At 41.5% G+C, this 14,350-nt stretch overlaps 2 protein-coding genes across 3 annotated transcripts in view; both read left to right on the top strand.

Annotated features, from left to right (window-relative positions):
• The window catches only part of si:dkey-77f5.4, an 8,859-nt gene extending 2,420 nt beyond the window's left edge, over positions 1-6,439 (top strand). The window contains exons 3-4 of the mRNA XM_073924294.1: positions 2,581-4,958; positions 5,057-6,439. Of these exons, the coding sequence (XP_073780395.1) occupies positions 2,581-3,767 (1,187 nt within the window). The 3' untranslated portion in view covers positions 3,768-4,958; positions 5,057-6,439. The remainder of the gene's footprint in view (positions 1-2,580; positions 4,959-5,056) is intronic.
• A 61-nt stretch (positions 6,440-6,500) lies between these two features.
• On the top strand, positions 6,501-14,037 carry znf1010 (zinc finger protein 1010). Of its 2 annotated transcripts, none has more exons than XM_009291387.5 (3): positions 6,501-6,549; positions 8,723-8,862; positions 10,721-14,037. In XM_009291387.5, the coding sequence occupies exons 2-3, from the start codon at positions 8,775-8,777 to the stop codon at positions 11,617-11,619; spliced, it is 987 nt and encodes a 328-aa protein (XP_009289662.2). In that variant the 5' UTR covers positions 6,501-6,549; positions 8,723-8,774; the 3' UTR covers positions 11,620-14,037. The 2 variants fall into 2 exon arrangements, with proteins under 2 accessions (XP_009289662.2, XP_073780407.1); XM_073924306.1 differs by having other exon boundaries at positions 6,501-6,769.
• Positions 14,038-14,350: the final 313 nt, after the last annotated feature.

Genomic DNA, 14,350 nt, shown 5'->3' with positions numbered 1-14,350 from the left:
CTCAAAAAGTAAAAAGGGAAATACTGGTATCACACACACATATATATATACATTAGGGATATCAATATAATATTGAACCGTACGGTACGACCTCCACGGTTCAGTACGCGCTTGTGAATTGCGGTTTTCTCGGTTTTGCGTTTAAATAATTTGTGTGCATTTTATATCTCCCCGAATTGACTGTGTGTGCCTGTATGTCCATGAGCTGAGATGAGGAAACTCCTCCCCGCGAGTAAATTTCCAATCACTATGCTCTAAAGTTAGGGGGCGCTTGACCATCACTCCACACTTTAACATGGCGAGCGGCGGTGAAGTGAGGCAACAGTACAGGAAAGCGCCGGTGTCTTTCTAATCTGCGGTTTGAGGACATTTCGATTTTGCCAGTGAGTATAATGGCAAAAAATAATAATAATAATAAAATTTTAAAAACGGTGAACAAAAAATAAGTGTGTGCAGGCATTGTTTTACACATATAACCATGACTGCACATCTGCAGCGCCATCCCCCAGCAATATCACTGTCTGAAGCAGGAGAGCAGAGAAGGTGATAAAGTCCTCCAAATAGCCACAATCCCTCGCTGAATCTGTCAAGCAAACATACCCAACTGGTTCCGAGAGACACATAAAATAACAGAGGCAGTGCGGGTGTTTACTGCTAAAGATTTGCAGCCTTTTTTGGTGATTGGAGATGTGGGCTTATGTCATCTTATAAAAGCACTCGATCCGCGTCAGACTACAGTCTCGCATTTATCCAGCTATGAGATAATGAAGATGGTTTATTTATGTTTACTGAAGTACAAACATGTTTATTTGAAATGGCCAATTTATCTTTATTATCTATATAATAAAAATAATTAATTTATATTATAAAAATATATTATAAAAATGTATTATAAAAATAATTTATCTATAGTTTTTTTTCAGTGTCGGATTTTATGTGTTCCCCAGTTTGTACATGGGCTACCAGCAGCTGTGAGATTTCAGTGTTCATTTTTTATACAATACTCTAGGAACTACTGTACTTTTTTTGAGTATTGCAATAAATTGATTAGATTTCTTTCTCCTTAACCTCTTACTGTTCATATTGCCTATAAAATAAAAAATAAAAAAACACGTGTCAAGCCATGAGAACCGAACCGAACACCGTGTAAAAAAACTGAGGTATGTATTGAACCGTGGGCTAACTGTGTTGTTGCATCCCTAATATATATATACACACACACACACACACACAGGGCTTGGACAATGAAACTGAAACACCTGGTTTTAGGCCATGTGACGGCCAAATGTCGTATGCACGGTCATTCTGCTTTTGCTACCAAAACCACTGCACTGGGTCAGTCCTGCTTGTCACCATGGTAGGTGATACACAGACCTGCACACAGGAATGAACGTTATAAAATCAAAGTTTGTTGTACGGTTGGCAGTTCACTTCTGTTATTTGGTACGAATGCATTTATATCAGAAGTGAACCATACCAGAGTTCCCTTGAACTCTACACCCAAACTCAGCTACGGTTCATGGGTGCACACCTGAGTTTAAAAGACACGTTCACACTGGCTAAACGTATCATACTTGTCAAGCGAACCGGGGTGCAGACCAAAAGTGCTAGTGTGAAAGCACCCAAAGAATTGATTGGGGACTATGCTCTTGCTTAGAGCTGGGTGATTAATTTAAGAAGAAACATATTTATAATCTATTTATTCTATAGGTACATCTTCAAAACGTTCACCTTTATATGTAACCTAGCAGGTCCTACACCACCCAAACTGCTCTGAGCTGGGATCGAACTGGCGACCTTCCGCATGGGAGTCGGTTGCTCTAACACGAAGGCTAAAGATCATGGCCTCTAGGCTCTGTTGCTAGAGCTCCTTTAGAGGTCAGAGGAGGGAGGTTTACCTGCACAGCACATCACCAGCTGGCCTCCGTTACACTCACCACCCTAAACCTCACTCCCATCTGGGTCATGGCACCAATGTAACCCCGCCGGTTCTACGCCACCCAACCTGCTCCGAGCTGGGATCGAACCGGCGACCTTCCGCATGGGAGTCGGTTCCTCTAACAAGGAGGCTAAAGACCATGACCTCTAGCATCTGTCGCTAAAGCACCTTTAGAGGTCAGAGGAGTGAGGTTTACCTGCACAGCACTCACCAGCTGGCCTCCGTTACACTCACCCCCCTAAACCTTACTCCCATCCGGGTCACGGCACCAATGTAACCCCGCTGGTCCTGTGCCACCCAACCTGCTCTGAGCTGGTATCAAACCGGCGACCTTCCACAAGGGAGTCGGTTGCTCTACCAAGGAGGCTTAAGACCTCTAGGCTCTGTTGCTAGAGCACCTTTAGAGGTCAGAGGAGTGATGTTTACCTGCACCGCACTCACCAGCTGGCCCCCGATACATATACACAAATATCTAACCCCAATAACAACTGTCAATAACATTAACATTGTCAGACACATTGCTAAGTTGAAGCAGGTTGGAGCTGAACTCCGACAAGCTGAGTTTGACACTCCTGCTTTAGACATCAATGGCTGCTTTTGGTTCTTTGCTTGCTTTTAATGTTGGTCTCTTTTCATCCTAGGTCTGATAATGCCGAAAGAGGACAGAATGAGATTCGATCAGAGAGTAGACCTTCGAGTCAACACAAGCATTTACGCCAGAAAGAAGCCCTACAGTTGTACTCAATGTGGAAAAGTTTTCGTGCAAAAGCGTTCTCTTAATGGCCACATAGGAATTCACACCGGAGAGAGGCCTTACACTTGCCCCCAGTGTGGAAAGGGTTTTTTATATAAGAATTCTCTCAGTATCCACACAAGAAATCACAGTAAAGACAAGCTTTTCACCTGCGGTCAGTGCGGAAAAGGATACAGTATAAAAGGAAACCTTGACATCCACATGAGATCTCACACTGAAGAGAAGCCGTACACCTGCCCTCACTGTGGAAAGAGTTTTGTTCGTAAAAACACTCTTCATGCCCACGTGAGAATCCACACTGGAGAGAAGCTTTTTGCCTGCCCTCAGTGTGAAAAGAGTTTCTCTCTTCAAGGACAACTCAAAATCCACATGAGGATACACCTTGAAACAAAGCCCTACAGCTGCTCTCAGTGCGGGAGGAGCTTTTACGATAAAAAGTCTCTCGATGTCCACACAAGGATTCACACTGGAGAGAAGCCTCACACTTGCCCTCAGTGTGGAAAGAGTTTCGTTCATAAGCATTCGCTCCGAATCCATTCAAGATTTCACAGTGGACAGAGGCTTCTAGCGTGCCAGGAGTGTGGAAGATGTTTCAGTATAAAGGCAAACCTTAAAGCCCACATGAGAACTCACACCGGAGAGAAACTGGTTACTTGCGGTCAGTGTGGAAAGAGTTTCGCCAATCAAAGCTACCTTACAACCCACATGAGGATTCACACCGGAGAGAGACCTTTCGTCTGCAAAGAGTGTGGAAAGGGTTTCCATAAACGAGGAAACCTCACAGCCCACATGAGGACTCACACCGGAGAGAAGCCTTACAGCTGCAAAATATGTGAAGAGACGTTCAGATCAACACAAACGCTGAAAGGTCACATGAGCGTTCACACGGCTGAGAAATCTTCTCGTGTGGTTAGTCTGGAAGGAGTTTCAGATGTAAACTTGCAAGTGATCTCTGATAATGGTTCTGTGGGGACGCTTCTGCACGTCTCTGAAGCAAGTAACCTCAGGGGTGATGTGCAACGTCATGTTGAGGAGACATCAGGCCTAGCAAGCTTAAAAGTGCACCAGAAATAAAGCTGTGTCTACAAATTGCTTGAGAAATTGTTACTGAGATTGACAGAATTCATTGAAATTCTCTCTTGAATCCATTTTGTAAAAGCTGATGGTGCTCTAGGCTAGTTTAAAGGGTCAGGAAACACCAAAGCACATGTGTTGAGCTGTTGACAGTGGTATATGTGTCCCACACTGCTAAAAACACTATTAGGACACCTATATTTCACTAAAAATTGTAAATTGGTTGTTTTTGCGTTATTTCAAGCAAATTCGTACTTCCGGTTTGAAACTAATTGTTGAAGCTGCGTCACGGTCATGAGATAATAGCGTGTATTCCAGCGTGCAGACTGGACGCCTGTGCCAGAGTGTGTCTTATTACGTCTTACAGTGTGCTGCATTAATGCATGAGTAAGGCTTGGTTCAAACCAATCAGCACGCTCTATTGTGCAACTTCATTAATATTCATTACTGTCACAGTGTTTGGACGACAGAGACGCCACGTTGTGTTGGCAAAACAAGCGTGAAGTGTTGCTTTTATAGTTTGCTGCAGTGAAGTTTTGTTTTCATTTTCTCTCTGTGAGAGCTCAGCTGGCGTCACGTGTGGATTAACAGTGTACGCGACGCTCGACAACAATAACTTACGTGTCTAAGGAGGATTATTGTTTACCTGAGAGCTGTTCTCATCTGCAAACGCTGAGATCCGGATTCGCTTGTAGTCTCCTCTTAATAAAGACGCGGCTCTAGTTGCTGGTGATTGTCCTGTCTCTACAGATTTGGTAAGTGAGCGAGCAGTGCTCTTTGTTTATTCAGTTTGTTCGTATCGAACTAACTATTGCACCGAGTGTAAACATGTTAGCACCACAACCAAACTATAACCTTGTGTAGGATTTTCACCGCATTTTGTGACCGGAATAACACAAGCGGCTTTCTGACGCTACCTGCTGTGTGCATGTAAGTTTCCGGGAAATGCGGAGGGTTTTTTTCTCTCATTCGCCGTGCGGTATCAAACATTGCATGAAAAATACACGCTTAGAGCAGCTCCTCGAATCAAATATCTCGTTTGTCGCGAGGGACATGAATGAATTCCCTGAATGAAAGAGCCAAACTGCAGTTAAAGTCCACCATTTAATCATTTGGCAAATAATTTGACTACAGATGTCCATGTAGGTTAAACACCATCACTTTCTCCTGTATGTGTGTGTGTGTGTGTGTGTGTGTATATATATGTATATATATATATATATATATATATATATATATATATATATATATATATATATATATATATATATATATATATATATATATAGACTCTGAAACTCGCGCGTGCCCAAATAGACACTCCCACACCATCCCACTTTTCTTCCTCCGACACTCCCCCCTAAACAGAGCTGGACACGCCCACTTTTCTGACTTTTTCCAAAGTAGAGGTGTGAAAACACCCTGCTGAAACGAGGGGGTTTCATGGCCCTTTAACAGCAGATGGCGCTCTAGGCGAGCGTTTAACAGCAGACGGCAGTTCAGGCTAGTGCAGGGGTGTCCAAACTCTGTCCTGGAGGACCGGTGTCCTGCAAAGTTTAGTTCCAACCCCAATCAGACACGCATGGGCCAGATAATCAAGCTCTAAAGCTGCGGTCACACTGGGCTTTTCCTCCCATAGACTTCCATTCATTTGCATGCAAATGTGTCAGACAGGAAACAAAGGGTCATGCGTCAAACTTCGCAGGTTGCTGCAGTACAAAGTTCAAGCTTGGTGAACTCTGACCATGCGAAATCGCACCACTTGACTGCGTGAGACCAATTGAGGGTCAAAACATGACCTCTCTGGACAGAAATGTAACACATGGAGCAATTGCTCGCTTTTTTAAATGCCTAATAAGCTTGTTAAATCCTGCCCCTTTTCGCAGCGCCACACGACAGAGTTTCGCACACACAAACTCAGCAAGTGTGAAAGCACCTTTACTAGGCTTTCTAGAAACATCCATGCAGGTGTGTTGAGGTAAGTTGGAGCTGAAATCTGCAGGACACCGGCCCTCTAGGACCGAGTTTGGACAGCCCTGGGCCAGTGTTTACAGCAGATGGCACTCTAGGCTAGTGTTTAACAAATTGAAATTGTTTGTAAATAAATTAAAGACCCTGTCAAAAAGTCAGATTGTTAAAATCTAATGACTATGTCTCTCTGGGAAAACATGTACAAGGAGAAAAGCAGAGGACGTAATGCTGAGCCCTGTGGCCCTCCACACTTGCATTCAATGAGTGCAGGGGAGAAAGTAGGTAATTAAGCAACTGTCATGTGCTAAAACTGAGATTGACTAAATATCAGAGGCAGTGTTAACTGATTTGGGTATTTTTTTATTTAATTTTGAGGGTAAAAATGCCTTGTTTGTTGCAGTTTGGGATCCGTGTGCTGTATTGAGGTGTTTCATTTAGTCATTGGTAACACTATTACGCAGGTGGCACAGATAGACAGTGAATAGTGGTCCAGGCCGCCGGCTCCATCTTTTGCAGGTGTCAGAATAGTAACAAGTAAAGAAAAGATCGCCAAAAAGCCATCTTGGTAGGCCTGCTGCACTCTGTTAACATACTGTTTTGTTTTAAAACACTGATGTGATGTATGATTTACACGGTTATTTTGTCATTAATTTAAGTGTCCAGCACTCCACACTTTTGATTAAACAAGTGCATTATTAGGACTTTTCTGTTGTTTTGTGATTTTTGACCGGGACTTTTATCTTAGTGTAGAGCGATGACGTCACAAGTGCGCCGCGCTCCTGCAACTGCCGCTCGGCTGGGCTGAAGAAAGGTTTGTGTTTTTTAATCGTTTAGGGAGACTGTGTCTAATGTTTATCTCCTTGTTTTATAAGTAAAGTGCATATGTATATAAAAAACACAAAACGTTTGTCATTTCGCGTCCATGGTTGCGAATTAGTTTATTATAAACACAAGTTTGGTCCGAGTCAAATTCACCTGGCAACTAAAATGCTCCACGGGTTGACTCGGTCGCTCGCTGACTTCACGTTCAGGTAAAAATAGAGTAGATGAAGGACAGGTGATCTTTTACTAAAGCGTACAGTTCGTTTAGAGTTCGTTGTTTTGTAACCAGGCGATTTAAAGCTATTCAAACTCAAGCTGGCTTCCTCACTATTGAACTAGGAAGTAGATTGAGACGCACCCAGCTCTTTCAGAAACATTGTTTTATATATATATATATATATATATATATATATATATATATATATATATATAAACACACACACGGGATGGGCCATTTATATGGATACACCTTTATAAGATTAAACCTTGGACATTTCACAAGAAAAACAATTATGTGTTTGGTTCTTTCATGAGTTATTCACAAGCCCCCTCACAAATACTAATCTGCCACAAACAGGACGTTTATATCAACAACCATTCCCATTTTATTAAGGTGTATCCATATAAATGTCCCACACTGTGTGTGTGTGTGTGTTTGTTAACATTATATATTTTCCAGAACAATAGGAGCTAGTTATAGGAGCAGAAAAATATCAATCTGTAAACATGTTTTGTCCTTTAAATCAGGAAAATAAGCATGTGTTATGGATGTGACAAAAAAAGTCTGTGAGTTTACAATACACAACATACTTTGTTGAAATTCTGTGAATTAAACTGCACAAACCCAAAATAAACAATGATGATCAAAAGGATAAGAGTCGACTCTCTATAAAACAAAAAAGAATGTAAAATTGCCAATTGTTTGACTTTGGTAAATCAAATACAAAGTTTGAAAACACTGACAGATGCATTTTTGAGTATTTCTTACCGAAAAGCTTACCGAAAAAACCCAGAAACAGTAAAAAATTTTCATGGCAAGGTTGACATTTGCATGGATATGAGCAATTCCGTGCAAATGTCAACCTTGCTATGAAAAAATTGAGGTTTCACCAAAATACGTAATCGTTTTAAAGTTTTTTGTGTGCAAATGTTTTACAGTACATCAGAAATACTCAAAAATATATCTATCAATGATTTTAAACTATTGTGTTTAATGTACCAAAGTCAAACAAGCAATTTCACATCTGTCACTTCAATACGGCACTTTTTCCTCATTAATACAAAAGTCTTTAATTAAATAAAATCAATAATTTATGTTCTATAGTGAGCAACTCTTATCCTTTTAACTAGCATTATTTTTTGGGGTTTGTGCAGTTTAACTCACAGAATTTCTACAAAGTATGTTAGATACTGTAAACTCACAGACTTTTTTGTCACATCCATAATGCATGATTATCTTCCTCATTTAAAGTACAAAACATGTTTACAGATTGATATTTCTCTGCTCCTATAACTCTGTGGTCAGTTCTGGAAAATATAAACAGATGTTTTAATAAAATGGTAATGTATATACTTTCTACGTGAATTTATATTTTGAGTTTTTACTGCAAATGTCACATCCATAATGCTGGAATTGCTCATATATATATATATATATATTTATACAACAGTTCTGTCTGGTTCTCGAATCTGATTGGCTGAAAGCCGTGATATATTTAAGTAATATCAGCACCCGTACAGCCTCTTTACCCTTTGTGTATTACTCCGCCTACATACAGCCAGCAAAAAGCAGACACTATCTAAAGTTTAAAAGATGCTCGCTCAGCTGTTTAACTGTCAGCTTGTGATTTGAATCCGGAAGAAAGTAGTTCCTCATACAAAAGGGTTTTTGAGACTCTCCATGTTTGATTTAGTTTTTATTTACACAATTATGCCGTCAAACTGTTGTATAAATGGAATATCACACTCGTAGCAGTGCGATATGGCTGTATATCGGCACTGGTGGGGGCACTAAGGCACGCACACCTCCCACCAGTGCCGATATACAGCCATATCGCACTGCTACTCTTGTGATATTACTCATATATATATATTCAAAAATAGTAAATATTGGTTAATTCGTATTAAATGTATCTTCACTTTTTTTGTTGAATATGGTCTAGTGTCCAAACCCAGAGAAACTCCTGCTGAAGCGACTGAGCTCAGACTGTTATAATGATGGCGTTTATTAAAGAGGAGACTGAAGACATCAAGATTGAAGAAACATTCACAGTCAAACATGAAGATGCTGAGCAACAAACAGGTTGGTTTTCTTCTGTAAAGCTCCACTCACTCTTTTCAGTCTAGCTCTACAGAAAGAGGGAATTGATAATTCAGGCATGGACTAAATAAACCTAAAATTTTGTAAAACTTCAACCAGACTTTAATCATTAAATATAAAACAGTGAAACTATTCACTTCCATTACCTAATTTGGTCTGCAAACAATGAAAACACATACAGGTGTAAAAACACCACCAGATTAAGAAAACCTCATCCATTTGATAACACACACACACACACACACACACACACACACACACACACACACACACACACACACACCCACTCACCCACCCACACAACTACAAAAACAGATGCAAACTAGCTCAGAGCAGAATGCTGATGTTTGACGGAGACTACATGAAGTCATCAGATGAATCTTGATCTTTTGGATGTTATTTGCTAAAAAATCTGTCATTTTACACATTAAAGGGCCATGAAAGCCCCTCGTTTCAGCAGGGTGTTTTCACACCTCTACTTTGGAAAAAGTCAGAAAAGTGGGCGTGTCCAGCTCTGTTTAGGGGGGAGTGTTGGAGGAAGAAAAGTGGGATGGTGTGGGAGTGTCTATTTGGGCGCGCTGAATTTCAGAGTCAAAACACACAACCACAGCGGACAATGTGACTGTGTTTACATGGACATCTGTAGTCGAATTATTTGCCAAATTATTAAATGGTGGACTTTAACTGCAGTTTGGCTCTTTCATTCAGGGAATTCATTCATGTCCCTCGCAACAAACGAGATATTTGATTCGAGGAGCTGCTCTAAGCGTGTATTTTTCATGCAATGTTTAATACCGCACGGCGAATGAGAGAAAAAAAGACTCAGCATTTCCTGGAAACTTAGATGCACACGGCAGGTAGTGTCAGAAAGCCGCGTGTGTTATTCCGGTCACAAAATCCAACACGAGGTTATAGTTTGGTTGTAACTGTTAGTGCTAACTTGTTTACACTCGGTGCAATAGTTTGTTTGATACGAATAAAATACGAACTGAATAAACAAAGAGCACTGCTCGCTCACTTACCAAATCTGTAGAGACAGGACAATCACCAGCAACTAGAGCCGCGTCTTTATTAAGAGGAGACTACAAGCGAATCCGGATCTCAGCGTTTGCAGATGAGAACAGCTCTCAGGTAAACAATAATCCTCCTTAGACACGTAAGTTATTGTTGTCGAGCGTCGCGTACACTGTTAATCCACACGTGACTCCAGCTGAGCTCTCACAGAGAGAAAATGAAAACAAAACTTCACTGCAGCAAACTATAAAAGCAACACTTCACGCTTGTTTTGCCAACACAACGTGGCGTCTCTGTCGTCTAAACACTGTGACAGTAATGAATATTAATGAAGTTGCACAATAGAGCGCGCTGATTGGTTTGACCCAAGCCTTACTCATGCATTAATGCAGCACACTGTAAGACGTAATAAGACACACTCTGGCACAGACGTCCAGTCTGCACGCTGGAATACACGCTATTATCTCATGACCGTGACGCAGCTTCAACAATCCGTTTCAAACCGGAAGTATGAATTTGCTTGAAATAACGCAAAAACAACCAATTTACACTTTTTAGTGAAATATAGGTGTCCTAATAGTGTTTTTAGCAGTGTGGGACCACAGTGTGGTGTTTCGTGACCCTTTAAAAAAGGGTTATTATCACCAATAAAATACATCTTATAATATAATAAGTGTTATTATAAGCTGTCAACATGATAACATTAACCTATTTCTAAATGTCATGAGTTTGGCTCTCCTACTTCAGACAGAAATGTCAGATTAAGGACTTTGTTTTCTGTTTCCCAGTTGCCTTCAACAAGTGTTGAATTGTCTCTTTACCACAGATTTGATTGTGCCTAAGGAAGAGGCAGAAGAGAGCACCAGTGAAGAGAAAGAGAAGCCTCACATATGCAGCGAATGCGGAAGCAGTTTCACGAGTAAACTCTCCCTTTATCTCCACAGTAGGATTCACACCGGAGAGAAGCTCTTCACCTGTCAGGACTGTGGGAAGTGTTTCAGTCAGCAAGGAAACTTCATGTACCACGTAAAAACACACACAGGAGAGAAGCCTTTCACCTGCCAGCAGTGTGGGAAGAGCTTCATTACTGAGGGAAACCTCAAAACCCACATGAAGACCCACGCCGGAGAAAAGCCCTTCACCTGTAAGGAGTGCGGGAAGAGTTTCTCTCAGCACGGACACTTCGTGTACCACATGAGGATTCACACCGGAGAGAAACCTTTCGCGTGCCAGCAGTGTGGGAAGAGTTTCAGCACAAACGGCCATCTTAAAGTCCACATGAGGTTTCACACCGGAGAGAAACCCTTCAGCTGTCAGCAGTGTGGAAAGAGTTTCACTGAAAACGCGAGCCTTAAAGCCCACATGAACGTCCACACCGGGGAGAAGCCGTACTCCTGCACTCAATGCGGGAAGAGTTTTCCATATAAAAGATCGCTTTATTCCCATCAAGCGCTTCACATGGAGGAGAAGCCGTACTCCTGCTCCCAGTGCGAGAAGAGTTTCATTAACCAAGGAGACCTTAACAGGCACCTGAAGGTTCACACCGGAGAAAACCTTTACATTTGCAGTCTGTGTGGAGTGAGCGTCACCACCAAGCGAAACCTGGAGTGTCACATGAACGTTCACACTGATAAGAAGCCGTTCTCGTGCCTTCAGTGTGGAAAGAGCTTCAGGCACAGTGGATCACTTACTAGGCACAATAAGACTCACTCGTCTCCGCAATAAAACCAGGATGAGAGCTTACAGAAGTCGTGTAGAGTGGCGAACTGTTCGGAAAGAGCCTCAGAAATTAACTTTAGGCATCACATGAACATTCTCACGCTGTAAAAAAGGCTTTTCTTGCTTAAGGCTGGTTCTGACGATCTGTGCTACCTCATCAGAATGTGCTACGATAGCTTAATCTGTCATCTTTCATCTAGAAAAACAGGGTAAGCACATCTTGTCAGCTTCGGATGTCTATCAGAATGAACTACCACTCAAATAAACAAAGTAAATATAAAACTAGCGAAATAAAATAAAAATCAAGGCAGTGGTTCACTCTGATAGACTTTTGAAGCTGCTACGCCTTTTTCTACATTCTTCAATCAGAGCCGGAGCTGAACTGCCGCTCTTGGCAAAGGATGATCACGCCGCCCTCAAATTGTAGAGGGGGGGGGGTGTGTATGGGGTGCTCGGTCGCAGACATAACTGAGGGCGCAGGTGTTGAGGGAGGTGTCGCGGACATAACTGAGGGCGCTGGTGTTGAGGGAGGTGTCGCGGACATAACTGAGGGCGCTGGTGTTGAGGGAGGTGTCCTCTCTATTCTTCCGCCCTAGGCGCGGATATAACTGAGGCAGCAGGGGCTGAGGGTGGTGTCGCGGACATGACTGAGGGCGCTGGTGTTGAGGGAGGTGTTGCGGACGCCGTCCTTTCTATTCTGCCGCCCTAGGCGCGGATATAACTGAGGCGGCAGGGGCTGAGGGAGGTGTCGCGGACATAACTAAGGACGATGCGAGTGCTGAGGGAAGTGTCGCGGACGCTGGCCTCTCTATTCTGCTGCCCTAGGCAGTCGCCTAGGTCGCCTCTTTGGATAAGCCGATCCTGTGATCAATAGAGTTGTAGTTAATTGCGATAGATATTTGAAGCTGACAATATGTGCAAACCCTGTTTTGGTAGACATGACAGATTGAGCTACCAGGTCGTACATTCTGAGGAGGTAGCACAGATCGTCAGAACACCCAGTGGTCGTTGGATTTTGTTGGTCAGGCTAGTGTGCTTGGTGTTTTTCTCTTGTCGCCTCTATTCTTTTTAACGTCAGCGCTTTCTGGGTCAAGGTGTAAATTAGGGTTGTCACTATACTGGAATTCGGTACCAATCGATAGTGAAATTTTAAAAACGTCCATTTCCCGCTAACATTTAAGCGAATTCTTAAACACTGCTGATTTGCCATTGTGCTCACACACTCAACAGAAATGACTGTGATTGGCCGTGAAGGTCATCAGTTGACCGAACTCACCACAGTTCACTGAGTGTAAACACAGATACAGACAGCTGGAGCATTTTAGAGCCGTGATTCATCAGTGGATCACTTGTATGTCAGCTTATAGACAAACCAGCTGATCGAGGTGACTTCGAAACGCTCCAGCTCTCTGTATCTTTGTTTATAGTAGTGAGTTTGGTTGCTGTAAGGGCGACAGCACTACCTACTGCGCCACTGCGTCGCCATAATAATATTAATAATACAATATTAATGCTGAACCACTGAGATAGTTGGGAGTTTTTTAGCTTGGGCTTGAACATGATATCCTCAACCACAATCCTCTGACAGTCAGGTTTGACAGCGCAATGAAACAACAGAAATAGTTTTGCATTATTGGCTTTACTTTTGTTCAATGTATTACACTTCAGTCATGAATACAATTCTCTTTAAATGAATTTAGCATGCATTTTGGAATTAAATTGAATGTTTAAATGTTTAATTATATGTTTAATTAAATGACAATACTTTTGTATTTTTTTCGTAACTTTTGTTTTGTGGCTAACTTGTATTGTCGCACTGGTGTTAGTATGATTTGCTCGTCCCCAATTGACCCCTTTTAAAAAAATGTACATTTTCATAAGAATGAAATCATATGAATTTGTACGAATTGACACTTTTCTGACGACTAACGTTAAATATTTAAGTTTGCTTGTGAAATCGAGCTGGTTTGTGAAATAGAACTAAATAAAAAGCATTTGCTTTTACTGAAACTGCGTCACATGACTAAAATGCATCATCGTTTCGAAAGCCTCCATTTTCACAACGCAACAACATTTCAGATTGATCCACTTTGGACGGGGTTTAAAAAAAGATATGCTTTTGCTACCTAAAACACTCAGTGTGCATGTAAAGCCAAAACGGAGAGTAAAATATGCACTTTTAAACTGAAACACAGTAGTGTGGACGTGACCTTTTTGTTTGTTGTTTTTGCATGCAAGTTGGAAAGTGATGCATTTTTATACTCTCTGTTTCTGTGTTTGATTTAATCAGCGGCAAAACGCAAACACAATTGTTTATTATTTCACTTTATTATATTTGTAAGCTTTTACTGATGTTATAATGTTGTTATTTAATGTAATGTTACCATAATGTGATGTTATTTCAATACATTTTAAACTGTCAAATTCTTTTTGTTTCAGTGACCGAGGGCAGACTTAACCTACAAACTGAGAGATTGCAGGAATGTTTGATCAGTGGTGTACAGTAACACATTACAAATACTCAGACTACTGTAATTGAGTAGTTTGTCTCAGGAATTGTAATTTACAAGGTAGTTTTAAAGATGTGTACTTTTACTCTCTCTTGAGTACATGTTTAGTGCAGTATTGGTACATTTACTCCACTACTTTCCTTCAACCTGTAGTCACTACTGTATTATGTAAGAGTCACTAGCACTAGTGTGTATGGATGTTTCCCAGTGATGGGTTGCGGCTGGAA

Source organism: Danio rerio, chromosome 15 (genome assembly GCF_049306965.1).
Source record: "Danio rerio strain Tuebingen ecotype United States chromosome 15, GRCz12tu, whole genome shotgun sequence".
NCBI lineage: Eukaryota > Metazoa > Chordata > Actinopteri > Cypriniformes > Danionidae > Danio > Danio rerio.
This window is presented reverse-complemented; position numbering and strand designations above follow the sequence as displayed.